General features: G+C 38.6%; 2 protein-coding genes across 2 annotated transcripts in view; one reads left to right on the plus strand and one right to left on the minus strand.

Annotated features, from left to right (window-relative positions):
- The window catches only part of ifngr1 (interferon gamma receptor 1), a 467,767-nt gene that overhangs the window by 422,577 nt on the left and 24,274 nt on the right, over window positions 1–20,916 (minus strand). The gene's annotated exons all lie outside the window — the stretch shown is intronic.
- Window positions 4,157–10,501, plus strand: LOC122976658. The gene is made up of 4 exons (XM_044345250.1): window positions 4,157–4,230; window positions 6,888–7,003; window positions 8,644–9,350; window positions 10,491–10,501. Exons 2-4 carry the CDS (start codon window positions 6,888–6,890, stop codon window positions 10,499–10,501), a joined length of 834 nt encoding a protein of 277 aa, XP_044201185.1. The 5' UTR covers window positions 4,157–4,230.

The following is a 20,916-nucleotide window of genomic DNA, read 5'->3' on the forward strand; positions in this document are numbered from 1 at the left end:
CAGCTGGGGCCTTCTGCATCTACTTCAGGGCTTATTTTAAAATTAAATTAAAAAAAAAAACTTTTCCAGTACTGTTTTGATAGCTTCGTGACAACTTTTTCTTCTCTGATGGCTTGGCTCCAACAGAGTCCTGAGTGCTGCATGTGACACTGCAGAGCACTACAAAAGGTTTGAAAAAATAGGTGAGATTTCAAACATAGTATTCAAACTCACCTGTTTTCTTCTTCTTTTTCATCTTCATCTGCCTCCGTAAAGCTCTTCTTAATTCTCTTCTCAACGTTCACTGTGCAGTTTCTGACTGCAGAAAGAGAGACTGTGGAAGGTTTCACAACCAACATTTAAACGAATCAAACAAAGAAATAAAATGAAGTAATATGTATTTCCTTTTTATGTAAAGGAAGCTAAAAACAAAATGCAAAGCACTGGTATTAGTTTTTCATGAGGAGGTGCATGGGACCTTAATTGCTTTTGAAATAGAGACACCTAAGCCAGAATGAACACAATCAACTGTCCAATCAAAACATGGGGGCGGAGCCATGGGTGGAGCTTATCATCTCTGACAAATGCTGATGTCAGCCGTGGCGGACAGCCCCTCACATTGAAACATTTACACTGTACAGCACTGAAATACAAAACACTTTTTCCTCTTTATTTTCTGTGATGTGATTTCATTGTACTGTGGTATGGAAAATGAATTGTCACAAGGTAAAACAAATCATCCAGTTATTAAAAACAAAAAGCTAAATAATTATTATTTCACATATTTTTACTTACATATATGGTGTTCATCCCTCCAGAAGAGTTCCAGAGACTGTAGAATCAATGCCAAGGCTGATGAACACCATTCTTCAAAAAGATATTTCCTCATTTAGTGCTTTGATGATGGTGGTGGAGAGCGCTGTCTAACACGTCAGTCCAAAATCTCCCATAGGTGTTCAATTGGGTTGAGATCTGGTGACTGTGAAGGCCATAGCATATAATTGACATCATTTTCATACTCATCAAACCATTCAGTGACCCTTTGTGACCTGTGAATTGGGGCATTGTCATCCTAGAAGAGACCACTCCCATCAGGATAGAAATGTTTCATCATAGGATAAAGCTGATCACTCACAACAACTTTGTATTGATTTGCAGTGACCCTTTGCTCTAAGAGGACAAGTGGACCCAAACCATGCCAGCAAAATTCCCCCCACAGCATAACAGAGTCACCAGATCCCCTCACTGTAGGGGTCAAACATTCAGACCTGTACCAGTTTTCCTTTAATTTGTCACCTGTCTGCACATTTAACAAAGTGTATTGTATTCTTTGATTGATTTGACTTTCGTACGATCCAATGCCCCTGCACCATTAATGACATAAATTCTGTAAAACTATAAAATGTTTGTGCTTTGAACTACATCTCTCTGCTGTTTCTCCTCATTTAACTCACAGCAGAAGTGTAGAAGGGAGTGAACTGACCTACACTTCCTTCTGTATTTCTCTATCATCAAGTTCAATCTGCAAGTCAGGGTGAACAGGCAGTTTGGTTTTACTGTCTGAAGTACAAAACATTTCCTCAACAAACAGCACAAGTTCACCGAAAGACTTTTCTGAGATCAGTTCTGAGAAGTCAGCTGCAGTAAACAACATGAAGCGTCAAAACATAAATACTTTGACCATATATATGCAAGTGGGCAAAAAAACCTTTAAGTACAGTAAAATGTGTTCACATTATTACCACCTCTTACCTTATTTTGAGTATTTATCTAAAACTGCAGAATTATCGCATTGTCTTAGTTTTAAGCCACATTTACTGTGTGGTTCAAACCTTTCAAGCAGCAGCAGGCAGCTGTTTTCAGCAAACAAGCTCTGACAAACCAACTGTGCACTACCTGCCTGCAGCATCAAAACAGCAGACAGACAAAGTCTTAGGAGTTGGTGGAAAACTACAGAAGCACATTGCACAACCTGAACGATCCCAAGGACTTCAGATGCCATGTGCAATGTTGATATACTAATTCTAACATCCACATTATTCAGTGACATTAATATTTCACATTGTTTCCAACCAAGGAGGAAAATAAAAATAAATAAAATCAAGTATAGTGTCATCAAATCAAATCATCAAATCAAGTTTATTTATAAAGCATATTTAAAAACAACCAGAGTTGACCAAAGTGCTGTACAATAAAATAACAAAAGTAAATTAAAACAACATAACAAGGTAGCAGCAACAAAAAGGAGTAGAGATGACATAAAATTACTATCCCAGTAGTAATAGTAAAACATAAAGCTAAAGGACACTCAAAGGCCCGAGAGAACATGTGGGTCTTAGGTTTATCCTTAAAAGTGTCTACAGAAGGGGAACACTTAATTTCAAAAGGTAAACTGGTCGCCATTACCCCTTAGTCTCGATCGAGGGACAGCCAGGAGCAGCTGGTCTGAGGATCTGAGAGATCTGGGGTTGGAGAGGGGGCAGAGGAGCTCAGAGATGTACTGGGGCACCAGGCCACGTAAAGCTTCAAAAGCAAATAAAAGGACCTTAAACTCAGTCCTATACTTGACTGGTAGCCAATGCAGAGACACCAATACAGTTGTGATGCTGTCTCTCTTCCCGGTACCAGTTAGTAGCCTTGCAGCAGCACTCTGCACCAGCTGTAAGCGAGACAAGGATGACTGGCTAATACCCAAATAAAGAGCATTGCAGCAATCCAGTCAAGAGGAAATCAAAGCATTTGTGACAGTCTTCAAGTCATGAAATGAGAGGAACTGTTTAAGTCTGGCGATGTATCTTAGCCGGAAAAAACAACCTTTGACAACAGAGTTGATTTGTTTGTCAAATTTTACAGCTGGATTGAAAATGACACCAAGATTTCTGGCATGGGTATGAAGGTTAAGGACCAAGGGCCCTAAGTGATTGGCTATACCCCCAGTAGAGTTGGAGGGACCAAATAAAACCACTTCTGCCTTACTATCATTTAACTGAAGACAGTTTTGTGCCATCCAATTTTTTATATCCTGGACACAGTCAAGGAGGGACCTAACTGTGTTATTATTGTTATCGCCAGAATCTAATGGGGGGTATAGCTGAGTGTCATCTGCGTAGCAACGTTAGAAGATATTGTATATTTTGAAGATAAAGCCTAAAGGGAGCATGTATAAGGTGATTAAAATGGGCCCTAAAATGGAGCCTTGAGGTTCTCCACAGGTGATGGGAGCAGAGGAGGAGGAGAGGTTTCCAGTTTTGACAGAAAATGATCTATCTGCTAGGTAGGAGGCGAACCGCTGGAGGGTGCTACCCTGAATATCTACCTGGTGCTGCCTACGGTGCAGGAGAATAGTATGGTCGACTAGATCAAAGCTGGAGCTATGGTCAAGAAGAATCAGAATGGCACATTTACCAGGTATGATGGGAGAATATTCAGGTGACAAGTGGTTGGCTTAGTGTGTGAGACTATGTCTTTAATATGAGCAAGAGACACAGGCTCAAACTTGCTAAGGACAGCAGAACAAGGGGGGAGGACAGGGGGGTTGTAGACAGGAGGTGAAATAACGGATCAGATGTTATTAATTTTACTGATGAAAAAGGGCACAGGGCCAGTAGCAGCACAATTTAGGATTGAGTTAATTGTGTCAGTCTTGGTGTCATGAGTTAATTATTGTCATGCCTCTGACTTCTCAAACAGCAACGATTGATAACCACCTTTACCTTGTCTCATAATTACAAGATACGGATATTTTCTCATAACTATCAGATCTTTTCATAATTACAAGATGAGGCCTCCAATTTTTTCTTTCTTTGGTGAATGCAACGCGCCTTTATGGAGACTAAATTAGAGCTAAAATGAGAGTGAATATTGGACTCCAAATGAATGCTAATGTTGCTGCATTTCTGCTGGTTGTGTGTAAGTAGGTAACTGTTTGAAGAACGTTAGCCATTACAACTTTGTAAGGAAAGGACATGGTGGTAGCTGTTAACTGTTTGTGAGTATTGAGGTTTTTCTGTCATTTAACTTCCTAAATCAAAATGTAGAATGTCTCTCTTGTCTTCTTCCTTCTTTCCAATACTTGAAAAATATGTTCAAATAAGGGCATGGTGTCTCTCTGAGCGTTTGGCCACAGTCAACCTCTTCTCTATAAAAAAGCCCCTTCCTCTTTATTGTGTTCACTGCAGCACCGTCCCTCCTAACACTGAGAAGAAAACAGAGTGAACAGCTTCCATCAGACATCTTTCCCCAGCAAAGGAGGTAAAAGATTTTCACTTGGCTGTATTTATCCTATCTCCAAAGAGGAAGGTAGCAACAAGCTCAAGTGCAAATTAGAACTCAAATTATGCAACTTTTAGGCCTTTAATGGAGTCTCACATCTCCTGACACCTTGCAAAAAAATCAAATGTTTTTTTAAGAAAAATTCATTAAGTCACATTAAACTGTATGGAAGTCCAGACTGGCCATGGTTGCCATTATTTTTAAAAATCCTGTCATCTAGAGATCTTGATGTTATCCATACACACCATGGGTACCCAACAGGGCTCTATGAGGAGGCGACAGCATGACAAGGAAGCAGTATATGAGAGTATGAGTGTGTGTAACATACTATATTTAATAGCAGAGAAATGGGTTATGCTGTGGGAATGGTTTGAGAAGTTTATATGGTTTGGATATATTGGCACATTCTGACATTTTTGGACTCTGGGTTTGAAGTCATTGTAACTGTTGTGATCCAAACTGACAACAGCTGTCATCCTTCACAAAGGAGCAAACTACAAACTGCAAAGACAGATAAATCTACTTTAGCATGTTATCATGTTAGCATTTTTAATTTTTAATAATAACTGTGGCTTTGGAGTAAGTGTGCGGGCATCACTCTTTTTCCATTGGTGCTGACCTATAACAGCCCTACATTTAGTGCGTATAATTACAGCCCTTCTATCGTGTTAGCGTGTCAAACATTATATGCTGAAAGTAGCATGTTGAAAGGTTAACTGTAAGCGTTTTAATGTGCTGATACCATAACATGACAACCTCAGCTGAGTATTAAGTGCAGCCAATCTTTGAAGGACGGGTTCACATTTTCTGTCTTAAAACAACAGTCAGGAAACATGTTTTTCTTGCTGTAATCATTCCTCCTGTTCATACTGACCATTAGAAGATCCCTTCGTAATGACCTTACAATGGAAGTGATGGGGGACAAAATCCACAGTCCTCCTTCTGTGCAAAAATGTATTTAAAAGTTTATCTGAAGCTAATATGAAGCTTCAGCGTCCAGATAAGTCAAATCAAGTAGATATCTTTCAACGTTACAGTCTTTTTAGTGCCAAAGTTCCTCTTTTTGTTACGATACTTCCACCACAGCTCAACAGGGAAACACTGTCCGAGGAAACACAAAGAGGGAATTTGATGCTATAAAGATTGTAAATGTGCCAGATATCCACTTGATATGACTAACTCAGACTGCTGAAGCCTCATATAAGCTTCATATCTACTTTTAAATGACTGTGTGGACACACTGTGTATTTTGGCCTTCATCACTTCCATTGAAAGCACATTTGAAGGGGATCTTTTAATATCCAGTATGAACAGGAGGAATGATAACAGCGAGGAAAACCTCTTTCACTGTTCACATGGACACCTGACTGTTGTTTTAAGACAGACTGGAAAAATTGTGAACCCGTCCTTTAAGTGCAGTCAATCAGATTAGCTGATTATAGCCTTTCCTCTGTCAACACCCTCAGGCCAAACTTTACATTTTTGCCCCACTAGTGTTCAGAATCAGAGAAAGTCAGGTTTCCAAGTGATGTTGTAGTGAAATGCGCACACATGCAGGGGTGTAGAGAACAAACCAGAAGAACTGATGGGGTGTGGCTGATGGACTTCCGGGGAGATCAACATGAGAGGACTTTTTCTGCCAGAACCTCAGTGGTGGAAAAAGTATTCAGATCCTTTACTTACGTAAAAGTACCAGTATCACAATTACAAAATACTGCATTATAGCGATAATGCAGTTTACCACATCTAAACCCAACTTTAGAGATGAAATGTCTTTTTGGTGGAACTGCTAACCACTCATAGACATCTGAAACGTGAAAAGGGGCAACAACTAGACACTGCCTGTATGAAAGCCAAAAAGGTTGTGAAGCACTGATGTAATCTTTGACAATGTGTTGTGTTTTATGAGCTCATCATATGTTTTTGTAATGTTAAATCTAACTAATGTAATTACAACTGTCAAATTAATGTGCTGGAGTAAAACGTAGGATGACATGTAAATACGTAAGTGAAGTACAAGTATCCCAAAGTTGTACCTAAGTACTTTTAATTCTTGAATAAATGTATTTAATTTCTTTCCATTGCTGCATAACCTGCACAATCTGCAAAAGTAATGGGTGGAAAATTCAAGCCTTCCTTTCATCTCAGAGTGCATAATTATCCATTTACATCTAGTGTCTGTTCAGAGGTCTGGACTACAACAAGGCAGTTTCATGGCTTTATTGATATTCACAAAAATTAATAGAAAATACAGGCTGTTTGTTTAAAAGTTAGATTGTAGAGCATTAAATGTTGTCTTTAATGATTATTGCCTAATTTCTCAGCAGATATTTCCAGATTTGCAGTATCCTCACTGAACATGAATGAATGAACTCTAACTTTAAGGTGTCTTATTTTGCACATTTTAATGTATTACATTTAAATACGAAAACCTAAAATTTAATAAATGTGGAAACTATATACTGTAGGTAGCACATAGTAAATAGTGACGTACCCTGTGTTTAATAACAGAGAAGACCATACTTACTAAAATACTTCCTTTTGTTATTACAATTATCCCTGTTTAACTCATGTTTATGAGGATACTTTTTGTTAAAAGTATCATCATTGTACTCATTAACTTGGTCTGTGTGCAGATGGCTGGCCTGTGCTGGGTGACGGTGATGCTGGCCTTCTCCCTGTCTGCTGTAAACAGTTTGGCTGCTGTGGACCAGAACAGGCTTGCAAGAATTGTAGATGGCATCCTGGAAGAGTGAGTTAACTTTTGATTCATTCACTAAAAGAATTTTGGGAACACTTTTTTTTACAGGTCCCCCAATTTCACACTAATTTCCTGGAAATTTTCAGAGTAATTTGCAGGTATTTAACAATTAATTTTTAAGACATTTTGCAGAGCAGGTGGCAAGAAAAAAGTGTTAAGTCGGTAATTACCCATTCATTATATTTGGATTTGTTGTTAGTTTGTAACAATTCTTGATAAATTAGACCCTTGAAATTCTTCAGCTGACAGAAAATACTTAGTTTTCAGTGTGTAGTTTTTTGTGTCAAACTTCATATTAACATATTAGGTTTTTTCAATAACTTCCTAAAAGTAGCTGCTTTGTAACTATTCATTTGTGGTGCATTTCTATGAAAGGGTGATGTAATTTGCCAGTATACAGGAAATGTGCTTATTATAGCATTTTTCAGAAACAACCAAATATGTAGTTTGACACAAGAAATTACACACTGAAAACGAAAAATTATGTATGAACCCAAAAATGATGAATGAATACTCACCAACTAAACCAACGTAACACTTCTATTTTTTCTCATAATTTCTACCAAACTTCACCATCCTCTGTAAAAATGAATTGTTAAATATCTGCAAATTTCCAGGGAATTGGTATAAAGGACCTGTAAAATAAAGCATTATCGCTACTACTACTTGAAAGAGACCTTATACTTCATGATAGATAATATAGCTACTAATACTACTCTATGGCTAGTAGAATAGTATTTGTATTTTTACTACAAAGAACACAGGGCTTTACTGCCTTACTATATGATTGATGCTCAATTCTTGTGTTTTAGTGTTTTTAAGAGAACAATAAGTTGTACTTAAAATATAGATTAAAATATGTTTTTACCCCAAAAACATGCAGAGAAGTTGAATCCCTTTTAATCTCTAAGTAGTGTCTGCATTCATACTTTTCATACTTTTCCCCAGCAATAAGGTAGAGCAGGTTGTATGTAGCCTGAGAGGCAAAACCCAGGGCCAATGGCTAAAAATCCAATGAGTGTAGGCACTCAATGTTTACAGTTATTTCTGTAAGAAAATCAACCTTAAACTATAAAAGTGAGGGGGACATGTCCCCCATCCACAGTGGAAATTACACCCTTGCCAATGAGCAACAAACTGCAAGTGAAGACTGATCAAACTGAAATTCTGGTAACTGGTACTGATTATATTTCGAACAGTACTGCCTCCCATCTTGGTCCACTGATAGCTAAAAAACACGCAGGCAGAAATATAGAAGTTGATTTTGATCTACTTTAATCAGCACGTTAAAAATCCTGTTCAGTCTTGCTAGCAACAATTCAGATTTTGCCAAAGCAGATCAATTTTCTTCACAAAAAAGTTGAGCAAATGATCCATGCTGTTCTTTGTTTTTCTACATATTTCAGAATTTGCTTTTTAAATGCAAGAAACTTCAGATCTACTGTGTCCTGCAGAGGACACACAGAGAAATACTGCATTCTCTACAGAGTAAATGGGAGAAAGACAGCAAGGGTGCCACTTAGTGGTCAACTTAGGTTACTGCCTTACAAATCAAACAACTCATATTGTGTTCTGCACCAAAATATCTAAGATACATGGTAACATGTTGTGTATGTGTTTTCCTTTGGCAGGTATGAAACAAAAGGCATGTTCAGTCTGGCTGTAAGCATCCCAGAGAACCAGAACCAGAACACGGACCAAATCCTTCAGGAAGTCTTCAGAAGTGACCCTGGTAACAACGTGAGGAATAAGATCAACAATGGTGGTGTGTACATCGGCAGCAGGGTGGTTGCAGCTAAAGTTCTGAGACGGCTCAATGGAGGAGCTGATCATGCAGAGTCACGTGTTGTCGACCACTTGAACCGTTTGCACAACAGTCGCAATGCTAACGATATGTTGCTTTTCTATGTTTATGCCTCCCCGTGTATCGAAAAATGTTCAAGCGAAACACATCATGAAAACATTCTCAGAAGAATAAATCACATTCGGCAATGGCGTAGTTATGCTGTCGTGTTCTCTAAAATATTCATACCCAAAAATCATGAGCCCAATACTGATCAACAACGACGTGAAGCCCTTCAGCGGCTTGGGATGTATCAGGTTAACCAAGGTTCAATCGGTCTAGACAACATATTTCGATGTGATGGACCACCTGGTCAGATGCAGTGCACCAGCTGCTCCAGTGATAATCAAGTTGCAGACTATTGTGTTCAATTCCAACAACCTCAACAAGGCAATAGAAAGGGTCGTTTTGGTCAGGGTGGCAGTGGAAGAGAAGGGGGCATGGACGAAGGAGAGGGCCAGGATGAGGGATCCTCCTCACAAAGGGGCAGAATGAGTGGGTGCAGAAGGGGAAAAGGCAGAAGACTGAGCTGGCGTAGAAGGGGAACAGGTAGAAGACTGAGCTGGCGCAGAAGGGGAAAAGGCAGAAGACTGAGCTGGCGTAGAAGGGGAACAGGTAGAAGACTGAGCTGGCGCAGAAGGGGAAAAGGCAGAAGACTGAGCTGGCGCAGAAGGGGAAAAGGCAGAAGACTGAGCTGGCGCAGAAGGGGAACAAGCAGAAGAATGAGCTGGCGTAGAAAGGGAACAGGCAGAAGACTGAGCTGGCGCAGAAGGGGAAAAAGCAGAAGAATGGGCTGGCGTAGAAGGGGAACAGGCAGAAGAATGAGCTGGCGTAGAAAGGGAACAGGCAGAAGACTGAGCTGGCGTAGAAGGGGAAAAAGCAGAAGAATGAGCTGGCGTAGAAAGGGAACAGGCAGAAGACTGAGCTGGCGCAGAAGGGGAAAAAGCAGAAGAATGGGCTGGCGTAGAAGGGGAACAGGCAGAAGAATGAGCTGGCGTAGAAGGGGAACAGGCAGAAGACTGAGCTGGCGCAGAAGGGGAAAAGGCAGAAGACTGAGCTGGCGCAGAAGGGGAAAAAGCAGAAGAATGAGCTGGCGTAGAAGGGGAACAGGCAGAAGAATGAGCTGGCGTAGAAGGGGAACAGGCAGAAGACTGAGCTGGCGTAGAAAGGGAACAGGCAGAAGACTGAGCTGGCGCAGAAGGGGAAAAAGCAGAAGAATGAGCTGGCCCAGATGGAGAGGCAGAGGAATGAGATTGCTCAGAGGGGGTTGGATTCGAAAAGGATTTGGCTTATTGAAAGGATTGTTTGGCAGAGAGTAGATAAGTTCTGTGAAACCTGTGATTCAGGGGAAACAGATTTGTTAGAAACTGAGTACAAATCCACCTTGACTGAGACTCATTTTGCTTAATAACAAGACTAAGGATCTAAAGCCATGTTTGCGGCTGTGTGTATTTAAGTACAGCGGTGCTTTATGTGTACTTTTTTACTTTCTTTATTTTTTGCTTAAGTTTGTTTTGCTAAACAAGTTTTTCTACTAAAATGCTTTTTCCCATTTAATTTGATATATTATAAACTCATCAAATCCATCAGTATTTTTAATAATATTATCTTAACCCTATTACTTTTTTAACTTAGGAACCCTCTGAGTTGATCTGGTAGTGGACTGCTGACCACCATGCTCACGCTCGTGTTATACTTTAATGTTAAGGATGATAAGGGTGTGAGCACCTAATGATAATACAGATTAATAAATAGAGTAGAAAAAATTGAGAAGCAACATTCATGGTATTATGCCTCAGAAGGTGGAAACAAATTTGTAACAAAATCAAGATTTGTCCAAACTCTGACCACTGTGTGTCCTCCACTGCCTTTGACTGAGTATTCATATATTGTGTTTACTTTAACCTGAAATACAGAATAAAAGAGGTTTCATTATCCTCAGTATTTACAGTACTTATATCATTTTACTCTGTATTTCTGTAACGCATTAGCAAATCTATCAATATTCTGTTTTTTTTTTCTGATTAAAGCTTGGCTCAGCATCCATTCTGGTCTGTATGTCAATCATTTGGTAATCCCAGAATAATAATACTATAATCTTTTACATAGTTTGGATTCTGTAGGTTAAACAGAGCAAACTGAGCCTTTTCTTTTCACAGTGAACTATACAACACTATGATATAACACAGAGTACACCATACATACTAGAAACCACAAAAGATATCAAACTGCACTGGTGTGTGAAACCAAAGGAAATCAGAAAAGCAGTAGAGTCAAAACTTCATGGATATATTGTGGTCCACAGGTAAATAAAACCTGAAGCATTTAGTAGCCAAGTGTCCAGTTACTTTCGAACCCCTGAACTTTGGGCACTATGTGTTAAAAGGGAGATATCTCCCAAACAGTTCTTTCTATATTGATGTAAACTTACTCAAATTAAAGCTGAGACTTTGACTTTATTGTAGTATCCATTACTTCATTTCAAATTGAAAACAGTAGCAGTCAAAAGTTTGAACACACTTTCTCATTCAAGGTAATGGGAAGGTGAATTACTCCCGCCCCTCCCTCTTGAGGATGTGAAGGTCTGTCTCCATGTGAAATGATGGGAAGCAGTGAGGCTACTGGTCTGTGGTAGAGATTGAATCCAGCCGGGTGTGGAGGGCAGAGTGGGTTGTATTGTAGATGTTGAATGAGTGTGTGAGAGGGAGAGAGAGTGTCTGGCAGATGTGTGTGCCCATAATATTTATAACTATTTATAACTACTTTATAACTATCATCATCTCCTCCACACCTCTTAATAACAACAACAATAATAATCATGGTAACAATAATAACAACAGAAACTATAGTAATCAATAGTATTAATGAAAACTCACCAAGTGAGTTCCTGTTGATGTGTCTTTATGGACCAAGCTGCCACCACTTGCAAGCCTGTCATTACTGTTGCTATCATATACAGCTATGCATGGACTGTCAATAGCAGCTGCTTCAGTTATGTTCAGCGCTTTCACATTAATAATCAGTGTGAGCACAGACAGCAGAAACTGAAAGTCTGCTCACTGATTCTTCTGCACTGTAATAAAGCAGAAACCACAATCTGTTCAGTCGAGTTTCACATCTCATAGCCAGAGATAATATATTATTAACAAACAATCTCATATTAGTGTGCTGAGTCTTTTTTTTCAGTGTGTGTATTTAGTTCTTCTATTCAAACCTCCTGCTGCTAATCTTGCCTGTCTCACTACTCGTTTGACCACTTTATTTACCTCTTTCTGCTCTTCCAGTATCCCACAGAGGTTATCATTTTATTTATATTTACATGTTTTAAAAAAAAAAAAAAAAAAAATCTTTTATTACCCATGGTTTGTTTGTGAAATGGCCATGGAAATGGTTTGACATAGTCAGTAAGGTGATAATTCTACTAGTGTTCCTAATATTGGCCTAATATGTATGTTAATGGACAAAATATTATGAACATTTTCAAATATAATGCACTCCAGTACACCAGCACCCACTATGGCCTCAATAATAAACATAAAGTAGAATTATCACCTCTCTGACAATGTCAACAAAAACTGAAAATGTACAAGCTTCATAAAAGTAGAATTTATGGCAGAGCCGTTGTATTGGATTGCACAGGACAAGTCCCACCCACTTTTTTAAAGAATTAGTATGGTTATTAATTTTTTTAAATATCCTCAAATATGTGATCTGGGGTCAAACACTTCCTCTGGATGAAATTACAAAATGTACCCTTAATTTTTTAGTATAACCAGATAAACATATCTGTATTAAACGTTTCCTGGGGGAGGAAAAGATTGTTTCACCCACATTTTCAATGCCTCCTACATCCATCCATCTTAACTATGTACATTTTTGTTCAGGCGTCTCTGGATGGATGTGTACGTGTGTTGGATGAATATCCATCCAACACACGTATAAAAAGGATAATCTAGGTGAAAAGATAAATAAAAGAAGAGCAAGGGCGAGCAAATGAAACTGAAACTTAACTTGTTACTTGCAAATAATACTGATAAAACTAAGAGCAACACTGAGATAGTGGGGCTCATGTCTGGTTAAAAGAAACCAGAAAATATTCACGTTTGAGAAGCTGGAATCAGAGAATTTGGATTTTTTTTTCTTAAAAAAAACCCCACTTAAAACAATTAATTGATTCTGTAAATTGTTGGCGATTCATCAAGTAAATGCCAACTTATCGATTAATCATTGCAGCTCTAAAATGCTGTTTCTGCTTCTGCTTGTATTTAAGAAAAGTTTTTATTTGTTCGTCTTTGTTTTATTCTTTCTGGTAGTTTTGTGTAACATTTATGAAGTAACATACCTGCAGACATGTACGCACACATGCACACAGATAAACATGTTCATTATGTAAATGAAGTTCAACAGTATGTTGCATGATTGATGTCCACTTTACACAGGTTATACTTTTCAACAATAGATTTAACAAAAAGATTAAAACAAATGACTTGTTCTTCATTTGGCTCGATAATACTTTCAGCCAAAAATATGACGGATGGATATTCTTTCTGGATTTATATTGGAGGCTCTAAATTGAATCTTATGTGTCAGTCACCATCACAACAAAGCAAACATTCAGAAATGATGCAACAGTCAGAGACATAACTGGGCATCACTGTGACAATAAACCATCTGAGTGACTGCTGACAAATAGTGATCGATAGTGACACATCTGGGTATCAATTCAGACTCACATCATGAAGTTCATCTTTATACCACCAGGAGGAGCCAAAGCGTTATCATTGACGACAGCATTCCCTAACCATCAGTTTACTAAAGTACACCATTCAATAAGATAGACCACTCCACACCATATTACTCTATTGTAAACCATCAGATTGAGGAAAAACCCAAATGTTACTGTTACTGTATCTGAAATCAAGAAAGAATGTAAATAGTTGAGAAGAAATGCACAAAATAATATATGTTGTTGTTGGGTAAAAAATGTATCTATAAAATATCAACCTGCCATCAGCTAAGAAAAAAAAACTCAGCTTTCACTTTTAAAGAGCTTTCATGAAGCCTTAGTGTGTCTGTATTTTCTCAAGCCAACTTCCTGAAAAGGTTGACTACAACTATAACATACTTAGGATACATTGATACACAGTCATGCTGATGGTTTCATGCTATTCCACTGATCGACACTGGATGGCAGTAAAGTGTTGAGAAACAGAGCAATGCACCAACAAACGCAAGAAAGAAAAAGACATGGATGTAAACAATGCAGGTTTCAAGTTCTTCCAAAAATCGGCTCTGCAAATGTATTATGAGGATGGAAATACAATAAACATGTATATATATTAGTCCTCAATGATAATGTTTTGGTGAAAAACACTGAATGTTAACAGAGCCTTTTTTTTACTCCAAGGGGTACCTTTAAGTACTAAAACTCTTCAACTTCCCTAAAGTTTTGGACAAACTAGCCGGGGTCTTCTGCATCTACTTCTGCAGGGTTTATTTTACAATTAAATAAAAAAAAAAAAACAACTTTTCCATTACTGTTTTGATAGCTTCTTCCCAACTACTTCTTCTCTGATAATGAAATAAATGATCTCAGGATTGATGGCTTGGCTCCAACAGAGTCTACAAGATCTGAGTGCTGCACGTGACACTGCAGAGCATTAAAAAGGGTTTTTAAAAAACAGGTCAGAGTTCAAACATATTCAAACTCACCTGTTTTGGGGATTTTCTTCTTCTTTTTCTGCCTTCGCGAAGCTCTTCTTAATTCTCTTCTCAACTGTGTTTCTTCACTTCTTCACTGTGCAGTTTCTTCCACTGACTGTGGAAGGTTTCATTACCTACATTTAAATGAATCAAACAAAGAAATAAAGTTATATATATTTCCTTTTTATGTAAAGGAAGCTAAAAACAAAATGCAAAGCACTGGTATTAGTTTTTCATGAGGAGGTGCATGGGACCTTGTTTGTTTTTTTGAAATAAAGCCACTTAGTCCAAGCCAAAATGGAAACAATCAACTGTCCAATCAAAACCTGGGGGGCGGAACCATGAGTGGAGCTTATCATTTCTGATGATGGCAGCCATGGTGGACAGCCTTTCACATTGAAACATTTACGCTGGACAACACTGAAATACAAAACACTTTTTCACTTTATTTTCTGTGTTGTGATTTGAATTTTGAATTGTCACAAGGTAAAACATATCATCCAGTTATTAAAAACAAAAAGCTAAATAATTATTATTTCACATATGTTTATGTATATATATGGTGTTCATCCCTCCAGAAGAGTTCCAGAGACTGTAGAATCAATGCCAAGGCTGATGAACACAGTTCTTCAAAAAGATATTCCCTCATCTGGTGTTTTGATGATGGTGGTGGAGAGCGCTGTCTAACACGTCAGTCCAAAATGTCCCATAGGTGTTCAACTGGGTTGAGATCTGGTGACTGTGAAGGCCATAACATATGATTCACATCATTTTCATACTCATCAAACTATTCACTTTGTGACCTGTGAATTGGGGCATTGTCATCCTAGAAGAGACCACTCCCATCAGGATAGAAATGTTTCATCATAGGATAAAGCTGATCACTCACAACAACTTCGTATTGATTTGCAGTGACCCTTCCCTCTAAGGGGACAAGTGGACCCAAACGATGCCGGCAAAATGCCCCCCACAGCATAACAGAGTCACCAGATCCCCTCATTGTAGTGGTCAAACATTCAGACCTGGACCAGTTTTCCTTTAATTTGTCACCTGCCTGTACATTTTTTAAGTGTATTGTATTCTTTGATTGATTTGACTTTTATGTGATCCAATTAATGACAAATTCTTTAAAACTACAAAATGTTTGTGCTTTGAACTACATCTCTCTGCTCTTTCTACCCCATTTACCCTCCATTTCACAGCAGAAGTGTAGAAGGGAGTAAACTGACCTGCACTTCCTTCTGTATTTCTATATCACCAAGTTCAATCTGCAAGTCAGGGTGAACAGGCAGTTTGGTTTTACTGAGATACAAAACATTTCCTCAACAAACACAAGTTCTTCAAAAAACCTTTCTGAGATCAGTTCTGAGAAGTCAGCTGCAGTAAACAACATAAAGTGTCAAAAAATAAAGTTACTTTGACCATATATATGCAAGTAGGCAAAAAAACATTTAAGTACGATAAAATGTGTTCACATTATTACCACCTGTTGTTTTATTTTGTGTATTTATGTAAACCTGCAGAATTTTCACCAACTCTGCAGAGTTTTTTTTAGCCTCTTATGTCTCATTGTCTTAGTTTTAAGCCACATTTACTGTGTGGTTCAAACCTTTTCAAGCAGCAGCAGGCAGCTGTTTTCAGCAAACAAGCTCTGACAAACCAACTGTTCACTACCTGCCTGCAGCATCAAAACAGCAGTCAGACAAAGTCTCAGGAGTTGGTGGAGAACTACAGAAGCACATTGCACAACCTGAATGATCCCAAGGACTTCAGATGCCTGTGCAATGTTGATATAAAGTCAAGTATAGTGTCATCAAATCAAATCATCAAATCAAGTTTATTTATAAAGCACATTTAAAAACAACCAGAGTTGACCAAAATGCTGTACAATAAAATAACAAAAGTTAATGAAAACAACATAACAAGGTAGCAGCAACAAAAAGGAGTAGAGATGAGATAAAATTACTATCCCATAAACATACAAAAATAAACAAATAATAGTAAAACATAAAGCTTTAAGGACACTCAAAGGCCCGAGAGAACATGTGGGTTTTAAGTTTAGCCTTAAAAGTCTCTACAGAAGGGGAACACTTAATTTCAAAAGGTAAACTGGTCGCCATTACCCCTTAGTCTCGATCGAGGGACAGCCAGGAGCAGCTGGTCTGAGGATCTGAGAGATCTGGGGTTGGAGAGGGGGCAGAGGAGCTCAGAGATGTACTGGGCAACAGGCCATGTAAAGCTTCAAAAGCAAATAAAAGGACCTTAAACTCAGTCCTATACTTGACTGGTAGCCAATGCAGAGACACCAATACAGTTGTGATGCTGTCTCTCTTCCCGGTACCAGTTAGTAGCCTTGCAGCAGCATTCTGCACCAGCTGTAAGCGAGACAAGGATGATTGGCTAATACCCAAATAAAGAGCATTGCAGCAATCCAATCAAGAGGAAATCAAAGCATTTGTGACAGTCTTCAAGTCATGAAATGAGAGGAACTGTTTAAGTCTGGCGATGTTTCTTAGCTGGAAAAAACAACCTTTGACAACAGAGTTGATTTGTTTGTCAAATTTTACAGCTGGATTGAAAATGACACCAAGATTTCTGGCATGGGTATGAAGGTTAAGGACCAAGGGCCCTAAGTGATTGGCTATACCCCCCAGTAGAGTTGGAGGGACCAAATAAAACCACTTCTGTCTTACTATCATTTAACTGAAGACAGTTTTGTGCCATCCAATTTTTTATATCCTGGACACAGTCAAGGAGGGACCTAACTGTGTTATTATTGTTATCGCCATGTTCTAAAGGGAGGTATAGCTGAGTGTCATCTGCGTAGCAACGTTAGATTGAAGATAAAGCCTAAAGGGAGCATGTATAAGGTGATTAAAATGGGCCCTAAAATGGAGCCCTGAAGTACTCCACAGGTGATGAGAGCAGACAAGGAGGAGAGGTTTCCAGTTTTTGACAGAAAATGATCTATCTGCTAGGTAGGAGGCGAACCACTGGAGGGTGCTACCCTGAATACCGACCTGGTGCTCAATACGGTGCAGGAGAATAGTATGGTCGACTAGATCAAAGGCCGAGCTAAGGTCAAGAAGAATCAGAATGGCACATTTACCAGAGTCAAGTAACAATAGCAGATCGTTGAAGGCTTTAAGCAAAGCAGACTCTGTGCTGTGACGGGCCCTGAAACCTGACTGACATTTCTCCATGATATTATTGTTTTCTAAAAAGAACAAGAGCTGCGAGTAGACAATTTTTTCAATGATTTTTGATAAGAATGACAGCTTTGAAATAGGCCGGAAATGATCTAGAATGGTTGCATTGAGGTTGGGCTTTTTAATAATGGGATGTACTACCACATGTTCAAGGCAGGAGGGAACAGAACCAGTTGCTAGACTACTGATTAGGATGAGATATAATGTAGGACCAACACTGTCAAATACTTCTTTTAACAGGTGTGATGGGAGAATATTCAGGTGACAAGTAGTTGGCTTAGTGTGTAAGACTATGTCTTTAATATGAGCAAGGGACACAGGCTCAAACTTGCTAAGGACAGCAGAACAAGGAGGGAGGACGGGGGGGTTGTAGACAGGAGGTGAAATAACGAATCAGATGTTATTAATTTTACTGATGAAAAAGGGCACAGGGCCAGTAGCAGCACAGTTTAGAATTGAGTTAATTGTGTCAGTTTTGGTGTCATGAGTTAATTATTGTCATGCCTCTGACTTCTCAAACAGCAATGATTGATAACCAACTTAACTTTGTCTCATAATTTCAAGATACAGATTTTATTTTCATAACTACCAGATCTTCTAATAATTACAAGATGAGGCCTCCAGTTTTTTCTTTCTTTGGTGAATGCAACTCGCCTTCATGGAGACTGAATTAGAGCTAAAATGAGAGTGAATATTGGACTCCAAATGAATGCAAATGTTGCTGCATTTCTGCTGGTTGTGTGTAAGTAGGTAACTGTTTGAAGAAGGTTAGCCATTACAACTTTGTAAGGAAAGGACATGGTGGTAGCTGTTAACTGTTTGTGAGTATTGAGGTTTTTCTGTTATTTAACTTCCTAAATCAAACTGCAGAATGTCTCTCTTGTCTTCTTCCTTCTTTCTAATATTTGAAAAATATGTTCAAATAAGGGCATGTTGCCACTCTTGGCCACGGTCAACCTCTTCTCTATAAAAAAGCCCCTTCCTCTTTATTGTGTTCACTGCAGCACCGTCCCTCCTAACACTGAGAAGAAAACAGAGTGAACAACTTCCATCAGGCATCTTTCTCCAGCAAAGGAGGTAAAAGATTTTCACTTTACTGTATTTATCTTAACTCTAACAAGGAAGGTAGCAACAAGCTCAAGTGCAAATTAGAACTCAAATTATGCAACTTTTAGGCCTTTAATGGAGTCTCGTGTCTCCTGACACCTTCCACCCACCATATGGAAGTCCAGACTGGTCGTGGTTGCTATTATTTTGAAAAATCCTGTCATCTAGAGATCTTGATGTTATCCACACACACCGTGGGTACCCAACAGGCCTCTATGAGGAGGTGACAGCATGACAAGGAAGCAGTGTATGAGAGTATGAGTGTGTGTAACATACTATATTTAATGGCAGAGAAATAGGTTATGCTGTGGGAATGGTTTGAGAAGTTTATATGGTTTGGATATATTGGCACATTCTGAAATTTTTGGACTCTGGGTTGACATTGGAAGTCATTGTAACTGTTGTGATCCAAACTGACAACAGCTGCCATCCTTCACAAAGGCGCAAACTACAAACTCTTACGACAGATAAATCTACTTTAGCACGTTAACATTTTTAATTTTTAATAATAACTGTGGCTTTGGAGTAAGTGTGAGGGTGTCAGTCTTTTTCCATTATCCAAAATCCACAGTCCTCCTTCTGTGCAAAAATGTATTTAAAAGTTTATCTGAAGCTAATATGAAGCTTCAGCGTCCAAATGAGTCAAATCAAGTAGATATCTTTCAATGTTACAGTCTTTTTAGTGCCAAAGTCCCTCTTTTTGTTACTATACTTCCACCGCAGCTCAACAGGGAAACACTGTCCGAGGAAACACAAAGAGGGAATTTGATGCTAAAAAGACTGTAAATGTGTCAGATATCCACTTGATATGACTAACTCAGACTGCTGAAGCCTCATATAAGCTTCACATCAACTTTTAAATGACTGTGTGGACACACTGTGGATTTTGGCCTCCATCACTTCCATTGAAAGCACATTTGAAGGATCTTTTAATGTCCAGTATGAACAGGAGGAATGATTACAGCGAGGAAAACCTCTTTCACTGTTCACATGGACACCTGACTGTTGTTTTAAGACAGACTGGAAAAATTGTGAACCCGTCCTTTAAGTGCAGTCGATTAGATTAGCTGATTATGGCCTTTCCTCTGGTACCACCATCAGGCCAAACTTCACATTTTTGTCCCACTAGTGTTCAGAACCAGAGAAAGTCAGGTTTCCAAGTGACGTTGTAGTGAGATGCGCACAGATGCAGGGGTGTAGAGAACAAACCAGAAGAACTGATGGGGTGTGGCTGATGGACTTCCGGGGAGATCAACATGAGAGGACTTTTTCTGCCAGAACCTCAGTGGTGGAAGAAGTTTTTAGATCCTTTACTTACGTAAAAGTACCAGTATAACAATTACAAAATACTGCATTATAGCGATAATGCAGTTTACCATCTCAACCCAACTTTAGAGATGAAATGTCTTTTTGGTGGAACTGCTAACCACTCATAGACATCTGAAACGTGAAAAGGGGCAACAACTTGACACTGTTTGTATGAAAGCCAAAAAGGTTGTGAACCACTGATGTAATCTTTGACAATGTGTTGTGTTTTATGAGCTCATCATATGTTTTTGTCGTGTTAAATGTTAAACTGAAAAGTAACTACAACTGTCATCTAGTGTCTGTTCAGAGGTCTGGACTACAACAAGGCAGTTTCATGGCTTTACTGATATTCACTAAAATTAAGGCTTTAATGACTATTGCCTAATTTCTCAGCAGATATTTCCAGATTTGCAGTATCCTCACTGAACATGAATGAATGAACTCTAACTTAAAGGTGTCTTATTTTGCACATTTTAATTTATTACATTTAAATATGAAAAGCCAAAATTTAATAAATGTGGAAAATATATACTGTAGGTCAGCAACATATCCTGTGTTTAATAACAGAGAAGACTATACTTACTAAACTACTTCCTTTTGTTATTATAATTAGCCCTATTTTACTCATGTTTATGAGGATACTTTTTGTTAAAAGTATCATCAGGGTGCTCATTAACTTGTTCTGTGTGCAGATGGCTGGCCTGTGCTGGGTGACGGTGATGCTGGCCTTCTTC

The sequence above is a fragment of the Thunnus albacares genome, chromosome 3, assembly GCF_914725855.1.
Source record: "Thunnus albacares chromosome 3, fThuAlb1.1, whole genome shotgun sequence".
Lineage (NCBI taxonomy): Eukaryota > Metazoa > Chordata > Actinopteri > Scombriformes > Scombridae > Thunnus > Thunnus albacares.

What these genes read in the sequence shown, in the direction of transcription:
- LOC122976658 (XM_044345250.1), top strand. Translation starts at nt 6,888, where the DNA reads ATGGCTGGCCTGTGCTGGGTGACGGTGATGCTGGCCTTCTCCCTGTCT. An exon ending in GTAGATGGCATCCTGGAAGA is followed by an intron (nt 7,004 to 8,643) that starts GTGAGTTAACTT and finishes TTCCTTTGGCAG; the next exon opens with GTATGAAACAAAAGGCATGT.